The sequence below is a fragment of the Mus caroli genome, unplaced genomic scaffold (genome assembly GCF_978045245.1).
Source record: "Mus caroli unplaced genomic scaffold, Mus_caroli_1 scaffold_18, whole genome shotgun sequence".
Lineage (NCBI taxonomy): Eukaryota > Metazoa > Chordata > Mammalia > Rodentia > Muridae > Mus > Mus caroli.
The window spans coordinates 54,706,220-54,731,947 of NW_028227273.1; the positions used below are offsets into that span (position 1 = coordinate 54,706,220).

At 36.8% G+C, this 25,728-nt stretch overlaps 1 protein-coding gene across 1 annotated transcript; it reads left to right on the forward strand.

The window, feature by feature from the left end:
* Positions 1–405: 405 nt before the first annotated feature.
* Positions 406–24,889, forward strand: LOC110284058 (cysteine-rich secretory protein 3-like). Its single transcript, XM_085832661.1, has 7 exons — positions 406–477; positions 3,795–3,911; positions 5,001–5,088; positions 7,178–7,323; positions 11,120–11,214; positions 22,588–22,687; positions 24,767–24,889. Exons 1-7 carry the CDS (start codon positions 406–408, stop codon positions 24,887–24,889), a joined length of 741 nt encoding a protein of 246 aa, XP_085688787.1.
* Positions 24,890–25,728: the final 839 nt, after the last annotated feature.

Genomic DNA, 25,728 nt, shown 5'->3' on the forward strand with positions numbered 1-25,728 from the left:
CCAAGTTATTTGTGGTCATGCTGTTTCATCGCAGCAATAATAACCAGAACTAAGCCATAGATTTTACCCAGGTTTTTGAAAAAAAAAAAAAAAAAGATTCTGACAGGAGTGATATGATACATTCTCACTTCTATTTGGAAGATGTATTCCTAACAATATATTTATAATGGGGTAGGAAACACTTATTCAGAAATGGTTAGTCATAACTTGTTAGTGCCCTGTCATGGTAATAACAGGAAGACATTGATATTCCTGGAAGGACAAAGAAAGAATTGTTAGACTCCTAGAACCTGAAGAGAGGACCTACATTGATTTCATCTCAGAGCATTTGTAGGTGTGTTTCTCAGAACCCAATGTACTAAACATCTTAATGCATGTTTTTGTTCTCTTCTTTGTTCTCTAGCCATGGCATTAATGCTTGTGCTGTTCTTCCTGGCTGCTGTACTGCCCCCATCCCTTCTTAAAGATAGCTCTCAGGTGTGGGTAAGGTTTATTATCTTCTCAGAACAATTTAGGCAGGTATGAAGGCTATGAAAATAAGCAACTAGACAACTAGATCACTCTTCAATTTTTTTCTTTTGACTTTTTTTTTTTGAGTCAGGGTTTCTCTGTATGACCCAGAACTCACTCCATAGAACAGGCTGGACTTGAACTCAGAAATCTGCCTGCCCCTGCCTTCCATATGCTGGTATTAAAGGTGTGTGCCAACACTGCCCAGTCTTCAAAATTTTAAAAGACCAGAGTGTGTAGTAATCACAAAGTACTCATTGATAGTTCAGAACAGTTGACATTATTTTAAAGTTGTGACAAAAGAACTTGTATCCCTAATTACAAGTGAATATTGAACATGGTTAGTTAGGTTGATTAAATTAAAATTCTTACATTTATGCAATATCTAAAGGAACAGGCATGCATTCATTACACAAAGATAATATCAAAGAAAAGACTAGAGACAAATATATCATAATATATTTTGTATAAAGAACCATTAAGTTGGTTTTTTGCAATATAGATTAAATATAAATATTGATATTAATTTAAAATACCCACTTCTTTTTAATGTGGTCAAGAAATAAAAGTTACACATGATATTTGAACTATATTTTTATTGGAATTTTCCTATCTCTGGATTTATTTCTTAATAGTTTCTGTTTTAATAATTGTTATTATTTTATGTAATCCATTTCTGTGTGGTCCTCACAGGAACTTCAGAATATATGTCAAATAGCACAACTTTATCATATGTACACACACACACACATACATACATACACACACACACACACACATATATATATATATATATATATATATATATATATTTGTATCTCTTTTTCATAGATATTTTGTGAAAGATTATATGTCTATTTTTAATTATAAAAGTTTGCTAGAATATAGCTAGGGATACACTAAAAAACACTTGCCCAGAATGCAAAAATCCCTGGGATTGATCCTCAGCCACATAGACACACATACACACACACACACACACACACACACACACACACACACACACACACTAACATTCACACAATGCTGTAAGTACATCTACAATCTACAATGCAAACAATAAACATGAGCCAAATATTAACTATTTATTATATTTTCTTTTATTTAGATATTACCACTGAGGCTTAGCCATCCTTTTAAATGATGGAGTATGTAGGACTAGCAAAGATATTTCCCATCTTGTTAGAAAGCTACTAAAAGTTAAAAGCCTTGCACATTGCTGTACCCTCATACTCTTCTCTGGTCTGGGCATTGGAGACAACTGGAATTCTTCAAGAAGAGGGAGTGCCAATTACTGGACAAACTTGTCTTGGAATATAAGGTTCATGGTTTATTTATTTTTTGTTACCATATCCAAATTAGAAATCTAGGCACTATTTATAATATAGGTGTTTATTGACGTTGTTGGTATTGCTAGTTTCTTAAACTGAATCTATTTTATTGCACATTTGAACCATCTATTCTCCCTCCATTCCTTCCTCACCTCTCACTTTTTCCATTGGTCTACTGATATCTCTTCAGAGAATTTCAAGATACAAATAGCAGAGCAATTCAGAGTCACCTTTGATGAATGAAGTTTTCTTTGAGAGTTATCATGAAGAACTGATCAACCTGACATTCATTTCCATTCCTGCCTTAAATTTGTGCTGTTGTAATTATTAGGTCATATTACCTACCCAATATAAACCCTTTAACTAGTTTTTATCCTTATATTTCCATGTTAATAGTATCTCTTTAAAAAATATTACCATTGTCTATCAAGGAAAGAGAAGCACACTTATTGTCTTTTGGAGTTTTCAGTAACCAAGGAAGGTAGAAAAAAGCAGAAAATAATAATGGCTTTCTCAGAAAGCATATAGTATGTCTTTAGAAAGGTAACAAACTTAAGTATGGTTTTCAGTTGAAATGGAATATCTAAGGAGATATTCCTTCATGGATAAGCACATTTACTACTCTTGCAAAGTAATCTTGGTTTCTATTACCTATCTCAATTTGCCTAAATTCATCTGTAACTCCAACTCCAAAGGATCTACTATGCTCCTCTGGCCTCTACATGCACTTTCTCATCTATACGAACATATACACTTAGTTAAATACAAATACTTTTAGAAAATTATGCCTTTTCCTCAATAAATAAATACTGAACGTTATTGTTACTTTACTTTATAATAAAATATGAGGATTTCCAACAACGACTTAAAAACATACATTTTTTCTGTTTTAAAAATCACTACTTGTTAAGTAAAAAAAATCACTAGCTGTGAGAAAGTCCTTGGCTCAAGGCATTCATTGGTGCTTTCATAACATAAAAAACAGCTAGATGTAGACATTTTGCAAATACTGGCAATACAGTACGATTAGATCTATGTGGCAAATGTCTGCAGAAATTTGACAAAACTAAGGACTACATGAAAGAGAACCAACTTATCAAAGAATTAAGATAAAATATATGTGCAGGTCTGTCCACTGATAATTAAGCACTAACATCTTGCTCTACACTGTAGAAGAAGAGAGGATTTGAAGTATACTTCCATCAGCAAGGGGTATTTATATCTCTGCCAATTCTTATATCACTTTACCTACCTGTCCCACACAAACACAAAAATGTGTAACTAAATATCAGCTTCTGAGTTAACAACAGGTTTATTTGTGTTCATTAAATTGTAAATCCAGTAATACTCAAGAAGTTCAAGAACCCATTGCCTACAAATTCACATGAATATTATATTACTCTTTGGAGTGATCACAAATCTCTTTGGAGTGATCACAAAATCATATTACATATAAAAATTCTCTTACTGTAATAGATAATTGAATCCACACATATAGTGTGTCTAGACCTCCAGAGTCTCACAAGCCTCCAAACTCCGTATTAAAGTCTGGATATCTCTTTCAAAGATATATAATAAATTAAGTGTTTCATTTCTTAAAACTTCCATGCTATAGCCTTATTGTGTGGGAATGACTTAAGGTTCTCTACCATGTATGGGTATTCTTATAGACTTTTCTAAAATAAAATTTGATATTTGTTGCTTAGAAAATGTTTTTACATTTTTTTTTACTTTCACTTTGACATGCCATGAATTCATGCTTTATTCTCAAAATTTCTGTTTAAAATGTTTCCAATGAAAAGTAACAGATGTTCTTAAGTTTTAGTTTCTAGGTCAATGTCTAATATTGTCTGAGCACTTTAATAATGAACTTCATTCACTTTAGCCATCATTTTCACCATTTTATGTAACCTTATCATACACTAATGTGACTTTCATTTTATTTCCCTCTAGGAAAACAGTCTTGAGAAACTTTCAACCACTAAAATATCAGTCCAAGAAGAGATTGTAAGCCAGCACAACCAATTGAGACGAATGGTTTCTCCATCTGTCAGTGACTTACTAAAAACGGTGAGAGCTCACACCAGGGCAGTGCATTTGGAGAGCTGTGTTTGGAGTCTGGTGATAGCATCTGTGTTGTTTGAAAGAGTCTGGCACTATTTTAGCATCTATTTTTTAAAAAATATGTATTGTTTTGTTCATGTGCATGACTATGTATGTATGTGTCTATATATTATGACATGTAAGATCAGAGTTCTTTCTCTCCTTTGTCCTTAGCCATGATATGATTAGAGTAGAATTTACTAAATTCCCTTTATAACAGTGAATCACTGGTGTTATGGAGCTATATCAATTGCAGCCACAGAATGAAAAATAAATCTTTTTACTTTTCTCTTTAGTGATAAGGCACTCTATTATTGCCTCTCTATCTCTTAATCTAGGGTCAGAACTTGACCTTTCATCTAACAAGTCGTCTGACTTGGATATAGATCTAAAGCCTATATTTCTTTTAAATTCACTCAACGTGTAAAAAGAAAAAATATTATTTATGAGGTAACTTTTTACAGGTGTGAAAATAGTCTTAGTGTTTCCTCCATAGTTAGTGCTCCTTGTAATACAGCAACTGAGAAAACTCTTTATGGTTCCTGGTGTGATCTCAGTAAATCATTATACTTTTAAATAATTTAGTATTTTTGGTGGTCTTGGGAAGACAGACTACTTGTATTTCTTTGAAATAGAAAATGGCATACATAAGTGGGAGGAAATTTGGATATAGGTCATGAAACAATGAAGCAGACAATGACACAGGAAAAAGGTTCTGTGGAAGGTATGTGAAGAGGAAGGAAATAGAACATGTGTGACATCAAAGGGAAACTGTGGGTGAGAGGGCATAGGAGGATGAGCAGGCTCTGGAAGAAGGGAAAGAAAAGCATGTAAAAATAAGCTTATTATAAATTTCACAATGAAAGTTGGTAGTATATACACTAACATAAAAATTTAGATATATACTATTATATTTATTGATTATGATGAAGGCCATATGGTGCCTACAGAAATCTTGCAGTGATATAAGCTAGTTCTACCAGCTTGCATGCAAAGATAATGTGTCTTTGAAGATGTATTATTATTTATAGCTATCTCCTTTTTTTTTCTATCTAGGAATGGAACCATGATGCTCAAGTAAATGCTCAGCAATGGGCAGACATGTGTACATTCAGTCACAGTCCTATAGAACTCAGGACAACTAGTATGTGAACTCAAAATCACTTATGTATGAATGGACAATAACACAGGAGGGCCCAGTTTCTTGTATTGTCTTAACAAAACTTTTCAAAGTGAACACCTATTTTGATACTGACCTTTAAAAGAAATTAAACATCTCTGGACCAGATGTCTCAGAGACGTTCCATATTATGCTAATTGGCTGTTTTATAGTTTATAAAAAATGTCTCTGACCATGCCAACTTTGTGTCTTGTAAATAGATCACAAGTGAAACACGGTAGGGATCATCTCTTTCTCTCCTTTAAAGATTGAAGGATGAAACTACTAATTAAAGTAATATGATGGGGCTTGAAATTAGAATCTCCTTTTAATTTTATCCTATTAGTTTTTATTTATGGGTATGTGTGTCTTGGGTATATTTATGCACCTGTGAATGTATGTGCTTAATCAGAAGAGAGTCTCTAGAGATCAAAAGGCATTGTATTTTTAGGAGCTGAAGTTACAGTGGTTTTAACCCATCCCATAGGGATGCTACAAGTTGAATTCAAGGGTGCTAAAGGAGCAGGATAGGCTCTTATCTGTTCAGGTGCTTTTGCAGTCCTCTGTAATTAGTATTTCTAAATTTAGATCCTTTAAGCCAGTATCTTATCTACCTTGTTTTGTTGTTTTCTTTTTGTTTTTATATTGTTTATTTGTTTGTTTGTTTGTTTTTAGTCAGGGTTTCTCTCTGTATTCCAGGTTTTTCTGGAACAGAGTCTGTAGACCAGGCTAGCCTTGAACTCATGGAGATCTGCCGACCTCTGCATTTAGAGTGCTGAGATTAAAGACATGTACATAAGTGGTAGCTTATCTGATGATGTGGCTTGTTCATGTTTATAAGATATGTTTTTAATTATAAAAATGTATTTTATCTGAGCAACTTATTCTTCCTTTTTTTCTCAGAAAATATCAAATATTTTCATTATCTTTCATTACTTCTTTTATTGTTTTTGATTTGGTGGAATACAGATCTCACAGTATAGTACAGGACGTCTTTAAATACATAATCTTGTGTAAGACAGCAATGTGTATGTTCCAAACTCTGTCTTCATTTTTGGTGACAGCAACTTATGTACATTCTGGGTAGCTGATAATTATATTAAGTTAAAAATAAATTATTAGACATAATCTTTACAAGAGGAAGTATAGAAAGTATGAGAACATAAATAAATGCACTATGAGATATAGTACTTCTTGAATCATTAGGAATGGTAATCTCTGGATGAATTTGAAAATCATTTAATTATCCATTACTAAGGTTGTACTTCTTAGCTATCATTATTTTAATCACATAGTGTTTAAAAAGTTTTAAGTGCTTTAACATTCAGTTAAAGTATAAAGTAATTTAGAATTTGCAGAGATTGAGAAAATACTAATCTATTTATTGGGTGTTAAATGTTGTTTTTTTTCTCCATTCTTGGAAGAATATTTAGCTCATGAAATTTTAAATTTATACTTAAGGCATGACCAATAAATGTTAAAATATTATTCCTTCTATTTTTGTTTGTTTTATACTTGTAAGTAATGACTATAAAGAAAGCTTACACAAAACAATCATGCTAAATATGTAACAATTCACATAAAAATCTCTAGTTAGAACAGAAGAGAAATTAAATAAGTTAGTTTTTTTTCTTTTTGAAGACTTCACATCAACATTTCTTACATATGAGACAAACATACAATATTACACACTCCCTCACACGTTTTCACACAGGTATGGAGAGTTTAATGTGTCAATGAATCAACTTAAGGAGAGAAGCTACTTAGAAATAAGACTTCTGTATCTATGCAGTTCATATGCTGTTCAGCCCACAAATTGAATGCCTGTGGCTACTGTTCAGATGAATGATCAAGTCTGAAGCATGCCTCTAATGAAATAATCAAAAGCCACTGTGAGCAATGTCTTTAAAGAGCAGGAAATCTGCTTTGTATAGACCCTCCTCTCTCTCTCTCTCTCTCTCTCTCTCTCTCTCTCTCTCTCTCTCTCTCTCTCTCTCTCTCTCTCTCTCTCTCTTTCCTCTTTTTTTCTTTCCTGCTGCCTTGCCTTAATGATTGGTCTATTTCTTTCCCATAGATTTAAAATGTGGTGGGAATTTGTTCATGTCATCTTACCTTGCACCATGGTCTTCAGTAATCCAAGGATGGTATAATGAATACAAAGATGTTCCGTTTGGTGTGGGCCCAAAGCAAAATGACAGTGTGGTCGGACATCATACTCAGGTAAGGAAAAAAATACTTTCTCTATAAATGAGAGGCAAGAAAGTTATTTGAATTACTTTATCAGAGCTGCATGCACATCAGCTTTGTTTGGTTCCTGAGGGAGAATGAGAACAATTTTCCAAAAGTTTTCTTCCCAGAACCCCTGACAGCTGATTTCCAGACAAATGAGGTGACTGCATTAGCAAGAATTATAGAATTGTGCCTCAATTCAGACCACTGTCAAATAGCTTCTACCAAAATAAATAGTGCCTATCAAAGCTAAGAGAGAAAATAAAGTGCTAAGGGGATATTGAATGGCTGATTGGAGAGAAGATCCAGATATGGTATAGGCAGATGTCTAAGTCAAGGGTTGGTTGGTTTGTTTGTCCAATAAACATCATGAGAAAAAGCAAAGTGGGGAGAAAAGAGTTTATTTGGTTTATACTTCCAGGTTGCTGTTCATCACCAAAGGAAATGAGGACAGGAACTTAGTCACTGCAGGAACCTGGAAGCAGGAGCTGATACAGATGCTATGGAGGGTGTTACTTGTATGCTTCCTGTGCCTTGCTCAGCACTCTTTCTTATAGATTCTAGGACCACCAACCCAGGAACGGCCCAACAACCATGAGCTGGGAAGTCCTTCATTGATCAGTAACTATGACTTACATCTATATCTTAGGGAGCCATTTTCTCACCTAAGGATTCTTCTTCTCTGATGACTACAACTTTGTCAAGCTGCTACATAAAACAACCAGTAGAGCTGTCCCCTTGTCAACTTGACACACAACCATATGCATTACTTTTAAGCCACAAACTTCTTTTTCTTATTTATCCCCAAGATCTCAAATTTAACTACAAATAACTTTAAAAAGTCCCACAATATCAAAAATTCAAAAGCATTAAAATTTCAATCTCCTCAAAAATTCAAAATCTCTTCTAAAAGCTTAAAGTTTTTCAGTAGTCCATTCTGGTAAAAATCTAAATTAAATGTAATGTATTTTTCAAGAGGGAAGAAGCACAGCATGATCACAATCTGAAACAAGCAACTGCTGAATCCCAACAGTTTAAATAACTCAATGCCCAGTGTCTGGGACCCACACATGACCTTCTGGGCTCTTCCAAATGGCTTGGATCACCTCTCCATCTCTGTCTCCTGTGACTCAGGCAGCTTGTCTTCTAGACCTCTGCTGGCTCCATTTCACTGATGTTGCTGTTATTGGTGGTGGTGGCATGGTATTTTAATTTCCAAAATGCTGAGGTCTGCTGCTGCAACTGGGCTGTACTTTCAGGAATAGCTTTTCATAGGCTCTCTTTCTGGTACCAAGTCTCAAATTCATTGCATGACCCCTTCAGTCCTGGTCCTTCAACTACCACTGAGGTTTCACTTTCATCAATGGCCTCTCCTGGCCTCTAAGAATGCCAAACTTCAGCTATTTTCCATGAATCTTCCATGCCTTCAAAATTAGTAACATTGCCAAGTCTAGAAGGCAGCCAAAGGTACAACTTTGGCCACATAATCTTGAATGCAGATTCTCTGTGCTCTCAGGGAAACACTTTCCAGCAGATTTCACCTTCATGATGATAGTCACTTCTTAATCACCACTAATCTTATCTCCAGCTGACCAACATCAACAGTCCCCAAAACATAAAGTTTTACTTCAGTAGTTCTGGTATCTCATTAGTAACAGCTGATTTTGTGTTTTTTGGTTTTTTGTTTTTTTCAGCCCTAGCTAAGAAGAACTGCAGAATCTTAAAGTAAAATAGGAAATGACCCTAATAGAATCTTTAATCTTCCCTTTGAAATTTCACACACCAGGCCTCTCTCTTCCGTACTGTTCAACATTCTTATTTTCCAAGCTCCTAAATCTTCCTTCAGATCTTTTAATATACAATGGCTTTTCTAGCTCAAAGTTCCAAAGTCCTTTCAAAATCCTCCCAAAAATATGGTCAGGGATGTCACAGCAATACTGTTTGGTTTTACCAAAATCTGCAATATATTCAGGGTTCTCTAGAGTCACATAACTTCTGGATAGAATCAATATCTCTCTCTCTCTCTCTCTCTCTCTCTCTCTCTCTCTCTCTCTCTCTCTCTCTCTCTCTCTCTCCCCTCTCTCTCTCTCTCTCTCTCTCTCTCTCTCTCTCTCTCCCCTCTCTCTCTCTCTCTCTCTCTCTCTCTCTCTCTCTGCCTCTTTCACATTTATATTTGAGATCCTAAAAGGATGTACCTCAAGGGACACTGCTACCTATTCTATATTTACAATGAATTTAGGGTTGTATTAGGGGTATCTATATCATATTATACATTATTGTGGCCTAATTATTGTTTATGCATTTGTGATTCTACAAAGGATAGTCATATCTTATTGGGCATTATTATCACATAGCTATTGTTTGCATTTGGACCTGAAATATGATTTGTGTCAAAATGATGAGGGATGGATTATGATTTGTTGCCAACATGACCATATCTGGACTGAACTATAACCAAAAAAAAAAAAAAAACAAACAACAACAACAAAAAAAAACAAACAAAAAAACACATACCTGTTTTCTGGATCTGAAGGCTAAAAGACAATATGTATTTTTTCATGATTTTGAGTTTGGAAGACACAAGCTTTTAATGAAGATACTGAGGTGGGATCACACACACACACACACACACACACACTTTTTGATCTGTATCAACATATTCTTTAATCCAGATCTTGAGGCATACCTTTAATCTGGGCCATATCTTCTGCTAGAGGCCTATATAAGGACAATGAAAAAAGAAAAGGTTCTTTCACTCTTTACCTGTGTATATTTTCTTGTCCAGCATGTTCACAGGAGTCTACTTCTTTAGGTTCTGGGTTATACAGAAGACCATTTGAAATATGTATCAATGTGGTATTGAGCACCTACTAGATTTTTGGACTTGCCATTCACAGCTTGTCATTGCTTGGTTAGTTGGACTGCAGTCTGTAAGTCATTACAATACACATACACATTCATTTCATAAGTTCTGTGACTCTAGAGATCCTTGACTAATGTAGCAGCAAGCAACTCCAATTCCTTGATCTGATCAGATCCTACAGGCTGAGATACTTGAGCTGAAACCTGGTTTCAGGAAGGAACCAGAAAATTCAAGATCAGATCTCTACACAGAATCACTCACCACACATAACTTTCAGGAAATATAAATGATTACTGAGTGGTAGCCTTTGTCCAGGCTTGACCAGAAAGGTTTGCATGTCAGTCATGAAATCTGTTCAATTGGGAAGGCAGATACTCATGGCTATGTGTTAGCATCCAACTGAACACCTCTTCTGTAATTCTGGGAGGAATTCATGGACCCTTTGATGGCTGACTAGGAATTGACATGATATCCAAGTTACCCTCTTGTAGTTTATTGTCACGTGCCTAGAAGATAGGAAGCAGAGAAATTCTACATCTCACCAGGGTCTTCCTGGTATCCATGGCTTTATGATGTCTTTCATTTTGACATGAAGATCATTGGCCTCAGCCTAGCCTTTTGCTTTCTCATCATCATGGAAACTGTCAAAAATGCACTAGAAGAACAACAGAGTTCTTGACATGAGGCTCGAACAGCCTCCCTAAACTCTCCTATGTGCTTTCTGTAAGCTTTACTGGAGTAGCTGATCAAAATAGGCTCTGAGGGTTCTTTTAACATTTGTAGTCTGATTCAATCATTAAAGTAAGTCCAGAAGGCATATAGTAACAAAGTATACCAAAGGTGTTTTAAGTTTACATTGTTTATTTGTTTTTCTGCATTATTTTTTCTCTGACACATGCTCCATATTCATTCCTGGGTGTCCAGGTTGTTTGGAATTCAAATTTACAAGTTGCATGTGGAGCTGCTGAATGCCCTAAAAATCCACTGAGATACTTTTATGTTTGTCACTATTGTCCTGTGCAAGTATGCAATTTAGAGTACATTTTCAACAACATCAAATGCAATTTAACATTTTTAATTGTCGTAGTGCAAAAAATGATTAAAGATACATTAAACATGAAAGGGAAATGCAAACTTTTAAATACTTCCCTTAGTTGAAACTTATTATTACAAAATTCATGAAATGGCTAACTCATCAGTTCTATAAATCATTCTCAGAAACATTCACCCTATGCTTAAATTTTTTTTTTCTTTTTCCCCTTCAGTTGGAGTGTTCTGGATTCATGGTGACCACAAAATGTAGGGATTGTTACAGTCAAATATTCAGTTATGGCTAAGCTTTTACTTTACTGAGTAATCTGTTAATACTAGGAAAAGGGTGATCATTAGTGAATAACCCAGGATAGTGATTGCAGAGTTTCCACTGAAGTAGTCCTAAGTCTGATTATATAGGCTGTTATGTTTCTTTTTTTTTATTAGTTATTTTCCTCAATTACATTTCCAATGCTATCCAAATAGTCCCCAATACACTCCCCCCCCCAGTCCCCCCCACCCCACCCCTTGGCCCTGGCATTCCCCTGTACTGGGGCATATAAAGTTGGCAAGTCCAATGGGCCTATCTTTCCAGTGATGGCCGACTAGGCCATCTTTTGATACAAATGCAGCTAGAGTCAAGAGCTCTGGGGTACTGGTTAGTTCATAATAATGTTCCACATATGGGGTTGCAGTTCCCTTTATCTCCTTGGGTACTTTCTCTAGCTCCTCCATTGGGGCCCTGTGATCCATCCAATAGCTGACTGTGAGCATCCACTTCTGTGTTTGCTAGGCCCCGGCATTGTCTCACTAGAGACAGCTATATCTGGGTCCTTTCAGCAAAATCGTGCTAGTGTATGAAATGGGGTCAGCGTTTGGAAGCTGATTATGGGATGGATCCCTGGATATGGCAGTCTTTAGATGGTCCATCCTTTCTTTTTTTTTTATTACATATTTTCCTCAATTACATTTCCAATGCTATCCCAAAAGTCCCCCATAGCGCCCCCCACTTCCCTACCCACCCATTCCCATTCTTTTGGCCCTGGCATTCCCCTATATTGGGGCATATAAAGTTTGCAAGTCCAATGGGCCTCTCTTTCCAGTGATGGCCGAATAGGCCATGTTTTGATGCATATGCAGCTAGAGACAAGAGCTCTGGGGTACTGGTTAGTTCATAATGTTGTTCCAACTATAGGGTTGCAGATCCCTTTAGCTCCTTGGGTACTTTCTCTAGCTTCTCGATTGGGAGCCCTGTGATACATTCAATAGCTGACTGTGAGCATCCACTCCTGTGTTTGCTAGGCCCCTGCATAGTCTCACAAGAGACAGCTATCTTTGGGTCCTTTCAGCAAAATCTTGCTAGTGTATGCAATGGTGTCAGCGTTTAGAAGCTGATTATGGGATGGATCCCTGGATACGGCAGTCTCTAGATGGTCCATCCTTTCATCACAGCTCCATGCTTTGTCTCTGTAACTCCTTCCATGGGTGTTTTGTTCCCAATTCTACGAAGGGGCACAGTGTCCACATTTTGGTCTTCATTCTTCTTGAGTTTCATGCGTTTAGCAAATTGTATCTTATATCTTGGATATCCTAAGTTTTGGGCTAATATCCACTTATCAGTGAATACATATTGTGTGAGTTCCTTTGTGATTGTGTTACCTCACTCAAGATGATGCCCTCCAGGTCCATCCATTTGGCAAGGAATTTCATAAATTCATTCTTTTTAATAGCTGAGTAGTACTCCATTGTGTAGATGTACCATAATTTCTGTATCCATTCCTCTGTTGAGGGACATCTGGGTTCTTTCCAGCTTCTGGCTATTATAAATAGGGCTGCTATGAACATAGTGGAGCATGTGTCCTTCTTACCGGTTGTGACATCTTCTGGATATATGCCCAGGAGAGGTATTGCTGGATCCTCCGGTAATACTATGTCCAATTTTCTGAGGAACCACCAGACTGATTTCCAGAGTGGTTGTACAAGCTTGCAATCCCACCAACAATGGAGGAGTGTTCCTCTTTCTCCACATCCTCGCCAGCATCTGCTGTCACCTGAATTTTTGATCTTAGCCATTCTGACTGGTGTGAGGTGGAATCTCAGGGTTGTTTTGATTTGCATTTCCCTGATGATTAAGGATGTTGAACATTTTTTCAGGTGCTTCTCTGCCATTTGGTATTCTTCAGGTGAGAATTCTTTGTTCAGTTCTGAGCCCTATTTTTAATGGGGTTATTTGACTTTCTGGAGTCCACCTTCTTGAGTTCCTTATATATATTGGATATTAGTCCCCTATCTGATTTAGGATAGGTAAAGATCCTTTCCCAATATGTTGGTGGTTTTTTTGTCTTATTGATGGTGTCTTTTGCCTTGCAGAAGCTTTGCAGTTTCATGAGGTCCCACTTGTCAATTCTCGATCTTACAGCACAAGCCATTGCTGTTCTATTCAAGAATTTTTCCCCTATGCCCATATCTTCAAGGCTTTTCCCCACTTTCTCCTCTATAAGTTTCAGTGTCTCTGGTTTTATGTGAAGTTCCTTGATCCACTTAGACTTGACCTTAGTACAAGGAGATAGGAATGGATCAATTCACATTCTTCTACATGAAAACAACCAGTTGTGCCAGCACCATTTGTTGAAAATGCTGTCTTTCTTCCACTGGATGGTTTTAGCTTCCTTGTCGAAGATCAAGTGACCGTAGGTGTGTGGGTTCATATCTGGGTCTTCAATTCTATTCCATTGGTCTATTTGTCTGTCACTATACCAGTACCACGCTGTTTTTATCACAATTGCTCTGTAGTAAAGCTTTAGGTCCGGCATGGTGATTCCACCAGAGGTTCTTTTATCCTTGAGAAGAGTTTTTGCTATCCTAGGTTTTTTGTTATTCCAGATGAATTTGCAGATTGCACTTTCTAATTCATTGAAGAATTGAGTTGGAAGTTTGATGGGGATTGCATTGAATCTGTCGATTGCTTTTGGCAAGATAGCCATTTTTACAATGTTGATCCTGCCAATCCATGAGCATGGGAGATCTTTCCATCTTCTGAGATCTTCTATAATTTCTTTCTTCAGAGACTTGAAGTTTTTATTATACAGATCTTTCACTTCCTTAGTTAGAGTCATGCCAAGATATTTTATATTATTTGTGACTATTGAGAAGGGTGTTGTTTCCCTAATTTCTTGCTCAGCCTGTTTATTCTTTGTGTAGAGAAAGGCCATTGATTTGTTTGAGTTAATTTTATATCCAGCTACTTCACCGAAGCTGTTTATCAGGCTTAGGAGTTCTCTGGTGGAATTTTTAGGGTCACTTATATATACTATCATATCATCTGCAAAAAGTGATATTTTGACTTCATCTTTTCCAATTTGTATCCCTTTGATCTCCTTTTGTTGTCGAATTGCTCTGGCTAGGACTTCAAGTACTATGTTGAATAGGTATGGAGAAAGTGGACAGCCTTGTCTAGTCCCTGATTTTAGAGGGATTGCTTCAAGCTTCTCACCATTTACTTTGGTGTTGGCTACTGGTTTGCTGTAGATTGCTGTTATCATGTTTAGGTATGGGCCTTGAATTCCTGATCTTTCCAAGACTTTTATCATGAATGGGTGTTGCATCTTGTCAAATGTTTTTCCGCATCTAACGAGATGACCATGTGGTTTTTGTCTTTGAGTTTGTTTATATACTGGATTACATTGATGGATTTCCGTATATTGAAACATCCCTACATCACTGGGATGAAACCTACTTGGTCAGGATGGATGATTGTTTTGATGTGTTCTTGGATTCGGTTAGCAAGAACTTTATTGAGTATTTTTGCATCAATATTCATAAGGGATATTGGTCTGAAGTTTTCTATCTTTGTTGGGTCTTTTTGTGGTTTAAGTATCAGAGTAATTGTGGCTTCATAGAATGAGTTGGGTAGAGTACCTTCTGTTTCTATTTTGTGGAATAGTTTGTGAAGAACTGGGATTAGATATTCTTTGAAGGTCTGATAGAACTCTGCACTAAACCCATCTGGTCCTGGGCTTTTTTTTGGTTGGGAGACTATTAATGACTGCTTCTATTTCTTTGGGAAATATAGGGCTGTTTAGATCATTAACCTGATCTTGGTTCAACTTTGTTACCTGGTACCTGTCTAGGAACTTCTCCATTTCATCCAGGTTCTCCAGTTTTGTTGAGTATAGCCTTTGGTAGAAGGATCTGATGGTGTTTTGGATGTCTTCAGGATCTGTTGTTATGTCTACTTTTTCATTTCTGATTTTGTTAATTAGAATGCTTTCCCTGTGCCCTCTAGTGAGTCTGGCTAAGGGTTTATCTATCTTGTTGATTTTCTTAAAGAACCAGCTCCTTGATTGGTTGATTCTTTGAATAGTTCTTCTTGTTTCCACTTGATTGATTTCGCTCCTGAGTTTGATTATTTCCTGCCGTCTACTCCTCTTGGGTGAATTTGCTTCCTTTTGTTCTAGTGCTTTTAGGTGTGTTGTCAAGCTGCTAATGAGTGCTCTTTCTAGTTTCTTTTTGGAGGCACTCAGAGCTATGAGTTTTCCTCTTAGAAATGCTTTCATTGCGTCCCATAAGTTTGGGTATGTTGTGGCTTCATTTTCATTGAACTCTAAAAAGTACTTAATTTCTTTCTTTATTCCTTCCTTGACCAAGGTATCATTGAGAAGAGTGTTGTTCAGTTTCCACGTGAATGTTGGCTTTCTATTATTTATTTTGTTATTGAAGATCAGCCTTAGTCCGTGGTGATCTGATAGGATGCATGGGACAATTTCAATATTTTTGTATCTGTTGAGGCCTGTTTTGTGACCAATTATGTGGTCAATTTTGGAGAAGGTACCATGAGGTGCTGAGAAGAAGGTATATCCTTTTCTTTTAGAATAAAATGTTCTGTAGATATCTGCCATATCCATTTGATCCATAACTTCTGTTAGTTTCACTGTGTCCCTGTTTAGTTTCTGTTTCCATGATCTGTCCATTGGTGAAAGTGGTGTGTTGAAGTCTCCCACTATTATTGTATGAGGTGCAATGTGTGCTTTGAGATTTACTAAAGTTTCTTTAATGAATGAGGCTGCCTTTGTATTTGGAGCATAGATATTCAGAATTCATAGTTCCTCTTGGAGGATTTTACCTTTGATGAGTATGAATTGCCCCTCCCTGTCTTTTTTGATGACTTTGGGTTGGAAGTCAATCTTATCAGATATTAGAATGGCTACTCCAGCTTGTTTCTTCATACCATTTGCTTGGAAAATTGTTTTCCAGCCTTTCATTCTGAGGTAGTGTCTATCTTTTTCTCTGAGATGAGTTTCCTGTAAGCAGCAAAATGTTGGGTCCTGTTTGTGTAGCCAGTTTGTTAGTCTATGTCTTTTTATCGGGGAGTTGAGTCCATTGATATTAAGAGATATTAAGGAAAAGTAATTGTTGTTTCCTGTTATTTTTGTTGTTAAAGTTGGCATTCTGTTCTTGTGGCTGTCTTCTTTTAGGTTTGTTGAGGGATTACCTTCTTGTTGTTTCTAGGGCGTGGTTCCTGTCCTTGTATTGGTTTTTTCCTGTTATTATCCTTTGAAGGGCTGGATTCGTGGAGAGATAATGGTGAATTTGGTTTTGTCGTGGAATACTTTGGTTTCTCCATCTATGTTAATTGAGAGTTTGGCTGGGTATAGTAGCCTGGGGGGGAATTTGTGTTCTGTTATTGTCTGTATAACATCTGTCCAGGATCTTCTGGCTTTCATAGTCTCTGGTGAAAACTCTGGTGTAATTCTGATAGGTTTGCCTTTATATGTTACTTGGCATTTTTCTCTTACTGCTTTTAGTATTCTATCTTTATTTAGTGCATTTGTTGTTCTGATTATTATGTGTCCGGAGGTATTTCTTTTCTGGTCCAGCCTATTTGGAGTTCTGTAGGCTTCTTGTATATTCATGGGCATCTCTTTCTTTAGATTTGGGAAATTTTCTTCTATAATTTTGTTGAAGATGTTTACTGGTCCTTTGAGTTGAAAATCTTCATTCTCATCCACTCCTATTATCCGTAGGTTTGGTCTTCTCATTGTGTCCTCTATTTCCTGGATGTTTTGAGTTAGGATCTTTTTGCATTTTCCATTTTCCTTGATTGTTGTGCCGATGTTCTCTATGCAATCTTCTGCACCTGAGATTCTCTCTTCCATCTCTTGTATTCTGTTGCTGATGCTAGCATCTATGGTCCCAGATTTCTTTCCTAGGGTTTCTATCTCCAGTGTTGCCTCATTTTGGGTTTTCTTTATTGTGTCTACTTCCCTTTTTAGGTTTAGTATGGTTTTGTTCATTTCCATCATCTGATTGGATGTGTTTTCCTGTTTTTCTTTAAGGACTTCTACCAGTTTGGTTGTGTTTTCCTGTTTTTCTTTAAGGACTTGTAACTCTTTAGCCATGTTCTCCTGTAGTTCTTTAAAGTCCTTCTTGATGTCCTCTGTCATCATCATGAGATATGCTTTTAAATCCAGGTCTATCTTTTCAGGTGTGTTGGGGTGCCCTGGACTGGGCGAAGTGGGAGTGCTGGGTCCTGATGATGGTGAGTGGTCTTGGTTTCTGTTAGTAAGATGATTACGTTTACCTCTCACCATCTGGTAATCTCTGGAGTTGTTATAGTTGTCTCTGTTCAGAGGTTGTTCTTCTGGTGATTCTGAGTATCGTCTGTCAGCAGACCTGGGAGACAGGCTCTCTCCTCTGAGTTTCAGTGGTTAGAGCACTCCCTGCTGACAAGCTTTCCTCTTAAAGGGAAGGTGTACAGATATCTGGCGTTTGGACCTTCTCCTGGCCGAAGAAGAAGGCCGAAAGCAGGACCTTTCCCAGATGCTGTGTTGCTTTGGCAGGTCACAGAAGCTGTCAGCTTCTGTGGTGCACACTCTCAGCTGTGCAGACTACGTTCCTAAGTTCAGAGGAGTCCTGGATCCAAGATGTGCTCCCTGCTCCTGAGGCAGAGGGCTCCTGTGTAGGGCAGAATACAGTCTTCCAGCTGGGAGGGTGCCGGATGTCTGCAGCCCCAAAAGGGTGCTGCCTCAGGGGCTCTGTGGCTCCCGCCTGTCCCAGAAGCTGTCTGCCTCTGTGGTCCTCACTCTCACCTCTGCAGACTAAGTTTGGTGGAGCCCCGGAGCCAAGATGGCGCTCCCTGCAGGGCGGTTCACTGTCCTCCGGCTGGGAGGGTGCTGGATGTCTGCAGCCCCAAAAGGGTGCTGCCTCAGCGACTCTGTGGCTCCCACCTGTCCCAGAAGCTGTCTGCCTCTGTGGTCCTCACTCTCACCTCTGCAGACTAAGTTCGGCGGAGTCCCGGAGCAGGTCCATCCTTTCTTCACAGCTCCAAACTTTATCTCTGTAACTCTTTCCATGGGTGTTTTGTTCCCAATTCCAAGAAGGGGCACAGTGTCCACACTTTGGTCTTCATTCTTCTTGAGTTTCATGCGTTTAGCAAATTGTATCTTATATCTTGGGTATCCTAAGGTTTTGGGCTAATATCCACTTATCAGTGAGTACATATTGTGTGAGTTCCTTTGTAAATATGTTACCTCACTCAGGATGATGCCCTCCAGATCCATCCATTTGCCTAGGAATTTCATAAATTCTTTCCTTTTAATAGCTGAGTAGTACTCCATTGTGTAAATGTACCACATTTTCTGTATCCATTCCTCTGTTGAGGGGCATCTGGGTTCTTTCCAGCTTCTGGCTATTATAAATAAGGCTGCTATGAACATAGTGGGGCATGTGTCCTTCTTACCGGTTGGAACATCTTCTGGATATATGCCCAGGAGAGGTATTGCTGGATCCTCTGGTAGTATTATGTCCAATTTTCTGAGGAACCGCCAAAATGATTTCCAGAGTGGTTGTACCAGCTTGCAATCCCACCAACAATGAAGGAATGTTCCTCTTTCTCCACATCCTCGCCAGCATCTGCTTTCACCTGAATTTTTGATCTTAGCCATTCTGACTGGTGTGAGGTGGAATCTCAGGGTTGTTTTGATTTGCATTTCCCTGATGATTAAGGATGTTGAACATTTTTTCAGGTGCTTCTCTGCTATTCGGTATTCATCAGGTGAGAATTCTTTGTTCAGTTCTGAGCCCCATTTTTTAATGGGGTTATTTGATTTTCTGGAGTCCACCTTCTTGAGTTCTTTATATATATTGGATATTAGTCCCTTATCTGATTTAGGATAGGTGAAGATCCTTTCCCAATCTGTTGGTGGTCTTTTTGTCTTATTGATGGTGTCTTTTGCCTTGCAGAAGCTTTGCAACTTTATGAGGTCCCATTTATCGATTCTCAATCTTACAGCACAAGCCTTTGCTGTTCTATTCAGGAATTTTTTCCCTGTACCCATATCTTTGAGGCTTTTCCCTACTTTCTCCTCTATAAGTTTCAGTGTCTCTGGTTTTATGTGGAGTTCCTTAATCCACTTAGATTTGACCTTAGTACAAGGAGATAGGAATGGTTCAATTCGCATTCTTCTACATGATAACCGCCAGTTGTGCCAGCCCCATTTGTTGAAAATGCTGTCTTTTTTCCACTTAATTGTTTTTGCTCCCTTGTCAAAGATCAAGTGACCATAGGTATGTGGGTTCATCTCAGGGTCTTCAATTCTGTTCCATTGGTCTACTTGTCTGTTGTTATACCAGTACCATGCAGTTTTTATCACAATTGCTCTGTAGTACAGCGTTAGGTCAGGCATGGTGATTCCACCAAAGCTTCTTTTATCCTTGGGAAGAGTTTTTGCTATCCTAGGTTTTTTGTTGTTCCAGATGAATTTGCAGATTGCCCTTTCTAATTCGTTGAAGAATTGAGTTGGAATTTTGATGGGGATTGCATTGAATCTGTAGATTCTTACAGTTATTTATCTTTTGAGAATTTCATAAAGGAGTACTAAATTTGCATAATTTTCATCCTTCCAACTATTCCTCCCAATCTTCCAAGCCCACATTCCCTCTCAAATTCATTATGCCAACTTTAAATTATATTGTTATACACCCACATGTTCTCTATATATATGCATATATTATAGCATACATCTATACATATATGTATATATAACACACACATAATACCATTGAGTTAATTTAGTAGTGCTCTGATGTTAAGTGTTTGGGGTTGACCACTTTGTACTGGATAACCTATCAGGATTCTTCACCTGGAGATTCCCTTTCTCAACATCCATGATTATGCAAAACTCTATCCAAAGCAATATAGCTTTTGGTTGCCTCTCAGTACTTGAAGAAGATACCCTTTTACTGAAAATATCACACACTTCAGAAACAGGAGGTAGAGGAGGTGAACTGGAACTAACTTGGAAGGCTACTTCCTGTAGACCATCTCTTGTAGTATTAGAATATGCTATGAAAACTGCCTAGGTAGAAAATAATCAACAAATTTATTTTCCTGTAAAGCCATAACAATGACCAGTCCAGTTGCTATTTTTCAAGACCTTATGTTTATGGATCTATTTATGCATGTGCACATATCCACAAAGACCAGAAAAGAGCATTAAATCCCCTGGACCTGAAGTTAAAAGTGGTTATGACCTATTTTACATGGGTTTTGGGAATAAAATTTCAATCCTCTGTGAGAAGAGCAAATTATCTTAACCACTGTACCATCTTTCCAACCTCTTGTTTCTACCTTATACCTATAAGAATTTATTAAATCAGACTTCAAAGTCGTTTTAAAAAGTCTTTAAAATATTTTAAATAGTTAGGAATGATAAAAATCTTAACTCTTTGTTTCTCAGAATTTCCTAAAAGTACTTAAAAAATCCATTAATACAGATCTTGATTTTAAAATTAAAAACTTACTAATGTAACAGAAATAAACCGTTTGAACTCTTCAAACATTCCAGTGAATAGGACGAATGTATATTCATAACATGCCAACGTTTTTCATTTAAAAAGATTGTAATTACATTTGCATGTCTCGCTGTCCACATGTGGTTTGTTCACATTGGTGCAGATGCCCGTGGGGGCCAGAGGCATCAGAATGCCTGGAACTGGGATCACAGACAGTTGTAATCCACCTGAAATGGGTACTGGGAATCAAACTCCATGTATTGCCCAAAGAAATAGGCACTCTTAAGTGCTGAGACATCTCCCCAGCTTTATTTGTATCTTTTCTTATGGGAAACCTATACAAGAGGAGGGTGAGAGTCTTTCTATATTAATTTTTTAAATGATTCAATTGTATACTGTAGGTAATACAGATGGTGTAGCATGTCAGTTCAAGAGAAATATGATGAAAGAATTTTCAAGCATTTTTTCTGTTATTAAGTATAATACAAGGAAAGAAGCTACTGGAATCCATCCAGCTGTCAGGTCAAATAAGAAGCATCTTGAACCTAGGAGAGTCAGATATGAATAAAGAGAAGCAAGTGACACAGGTTGTGCAATACTTTGTCTTTTCTCTTAGATTGCTCATAGACTCTATATGCTATGTTTTGCATAGAGAGTAGTGGTTATGCGAAAAGCCCTTGGACTGCATACATATACACACACACACATGCATGCACACACACACACAACAACATGCAATGAAGAATCTGAATTTTCCTATGACAATCAGTAAAGTGATAGTCCTAATTAGGCAGTGTAGCCACAATCAGAGAGTAATGCTATGTTTAGAAGATTTTTATAAAATCTCTTATTTTAATATCCTCATTTTTGATAATCATAAAGCCTCATAACTTCCTGCTACATTTAGACACTATCAAACCTTCATATGCATGGGGCCTTTCACAATTACTCATTTAATTTCTTGAAACTCAACCTGTCACTTGGTAACCTGTTCTATATTACAGGATTTACAGCTTTTTTCTGTACCTACCTAATTTATGAAAGTAGCTTTTCCATATAACCTATATTGCACTGTCTTAGGAATGTTCCAGCCTTATCAAATAATGAAGATGGTATTTTAACATTAAAATCTCTCTTAACTTTTAGACTTTATTTTAGTTTCTCAGGTTCTAAGTTAATGGTTGATGAAAAAAAGTGTGCATGGATTAATTACTTCCTTAATATACATCTATGTCTGAATTCTCTTAGGAAATGTTAGGTTTTTGTTATGGTATTCAATTGAAGGTTTGTAACAGTCATCCAAGTATATATATATGATTATATGTCTAAATCTATGAATCTATCTATCTATCTATCTATCTATCTATCTATCTATCTATCTATCTACCTATCTATCACCTACCTATCTATCTATAGACATATATGATTATATGTTTGAATCTATGGATCTATCTGTCTATATATCTATCTATCTATTGTCTATCTATCTATATATCTATCTATAATTTGATGATATATGCAAACATTAGTATAAAGAGAAAAATTAAAATCATCTGATGATTTTGCAGATCGAATTACAGTGGCCATTATCCAAGCAGGCCATACCTAGCTTACACAGCAAGAGCACCATGTGCCAGTTGTCCTGATCACTGTGAAGATGGGCTGTGCAGTAAGTTTATTAACATACCAATATCACAACATAGAATGACAATCTGCTTTAAGATTTAATACTTGCAAGTCGGGCATGGTGGCGCATGCCTTTAATCCCAGCACTTGGGAGGCAGAGGCAGGCGGATTTCTGAGTTCGAGGTCAGCCTGGTCTACAAGGTGAGTGCCAGGACAGCCAAGGCTACACAGAGAAACCCTGTCTCGAAAAACCAAAAAAAAAAAAAAAAAAAAGATTTAATACTTGCAATAGACAAAAATGTACTTAACATCATTTAAATTTTTTCAATTAATTTATTTACTCCCTTTTTATCTCAATCACAGCTCCCTCCTCCTCCCTCACACAGTCCCAACTCCACCCCTCCCCATCACCTCTGAGAAGTAGGAGGTGACCCCCTGGATACCAGCCCACTGTGGCAGCTTAAGTCACTAAATCACAGCAGGACTAGGCACAACTTCTACTGAGGCCAGGCAAAGTGAACAAGATCAACAAGGAGATACATTTTAAGCATAAAACCCTCTCCAGTTGTTTTGGAAACCTACAAAAGTTAAGTTGTACATCTCCTACATATGTTAACATCATTTTTTTGAATGACAGATTTTTCTTTTGTTTAAGATGTGTGTACTTTTGACATACAAACTAGTAATATTTAGGTTAGTGTAAAGAAATATTTAAAATCAGTGAACACTTGTAACTATATTGGAATTTTTGCTACTGAAGTCTATAAAAGTATTTCTGAGGATGTAATTTAATACAATTTAAAGTGAAGTTACTTGGCATTTTAAAAAGAGGACGCAGTACAAATTTATGGAGTTGAAATAATAAAACCAGAGTTTGCCTACCCCTCCCCACTCCCCCTATGGCTAGCCCTATGTGCTGTCTCCTGGATCCCTAGGCTAGCTTCCTAAGCTAACCAAACCAGTTTAACCCAAAATGCTTGAAGCTACTGCTCACATTTTTCAGACCATCCACCTCCTATGGCTGTCCTGCAGAAAACAAGCTACTACTCACTCAGCTCCCCTTAGCCCCATGAAATAAAAACACTAAAGACTGAAATTATATTAGGTAGATTTATAACAGTAAATTTCCAACCCAAAAAAACACCCATGCAAAGAACACATAACTTAGTTAATATAAATCCAAGCAGCATGCCTATATTGGGCAAATATGCCCTATACTCTTATATTATTCAGCTATGAAATCCTTCTCTACTTGCACTTCCTCCAGGCCACGTGAATCTGCTCCAACTCCTACCTCTTCCTCCATCATCTTCCCTCTCTGTCCCCACACTGCTCTTCTCTTCTTCCTCCTTCTCTCCCTTCTCTAAAACTTTCAGCTCTGCTTTTCCTTTCACTGCCCAATCACAGGCTTTAGCCTTTAAGATTATATCTGACATCATCTGAGTATGTGATCTACTCCACCTCTGGGCACTCCTCTTGAGGGAGTACATAATACAAAAAGTAATGCACAAGACATATCTAGTATATTCATAGAAAGTGGCCACTAGGCACAATTGATATAGAATATTTTAATGAAACTTGTTTTGCTGAGAATATTTAAATATTTAAGTAGTTAAATATTTAAATAGTTTAAATATTAAAATATTAATTTTTAAAAGTACTTGCATAATAATCACATTTTAGAGAGGCTCATTTTTAATGCTTATTTTTTTATTTAATATTATGAATATTTGGTTACATTTAAGTACAAGGGTTTATGTGTACCACGTTCGTTCTTGTTTACCCTGGAGACCAAAAACAGACATTGGAACTGAAGGTACAGGTGGTCATGATCCCCCATGTGGATGGTGAATACCAAAAACCAGGTTCTCCATAAGACTATCAAAGGCTCCTAATCAATAATCCATCTTTACAACATCTAGATGGCCCAGTTCTATAAAGAACCACTCAGTTTAATTTTCTTGAGATTTTGTGAGTGAAGAAATCAATTACACAAAGCTGCACTTTAAAAGATATCCATTCATTTGCTTACTCCCCTCTTCTAATTCATATAAGTATTATTTTGTTGCCATTAACAGAGGAAAATAATAATAAAGTAATGAATATTTTTTCTTTATTTCAACCAAGAGTTGTCCATATAAGGATATTTCTTCGCGGTGTAAACATCTGATAAAGATCTGTATAAATCCATTTCTTATAAAATATTGCCTAGCTACATGCCGCTGTAAAGGCAAAATTCACTAAATTTCCTGTACACGCAGCCAGGACCAAGTAGAGAAAGATCATACTCTCTAGTCAGGCTTATCACATCCCAACAAGAATGTATAGATTTAGTACATTTAAAGAATTCCAGATGGTAAAGATTCTGTTTTTTCTTATATTTTTTTCTATTTTGCAGAAATCATTTTCCCCAAATAATATAAAATAACAAATTTGATAATACCTTTGGACCTTGACATATGAAATATGTGACAAATTTATGGAGTCAAATCTAGCCCATGATTATACATTGTCTATATGAGTAAAGTCACTAAAACTCATATGAATAATGTTCCCAGAGCACAATGAAGTAAGGGAATAGAAAACATATAGTTTCTCTGTAATGGTTAGTCATCTTTTCTAACTCTACCTAGTTAACTCTCTCTGGAGAAAATTCACATTAATTGTCTTTTATTTTTTTCTCACTATTCATTATTCTTCACATTCATCATAATCAGTGGTTTAGATTAAAAAACTACCATTTACATTTTAGTTGGTTTTTTTTTTTGTTTTTGTTTTTTTTTTTTTGTAAGAATGATATAAAATGTACCTTAATGAGCAGACTTTGCTTGTTCAGGGGACAATGACCTTTGTTGCTTTAGAAAAAAAATAAATCTTAATCTTGGCATATTCATCTTCTCTTAGTATTGATTTAGACTGGTTATTTGGGGTTTGTTTACTCCATTATGACATTTTAATATTTATGATATCTTTTACTTATTTATTTACGTTAAAGTTGTCAGCCTACAGAAGTGTTTATTCTAATCAATGTATACCTCAATTAATAATCAATAGTGAATCCAGTTTGGCAAGTACTCCTGACA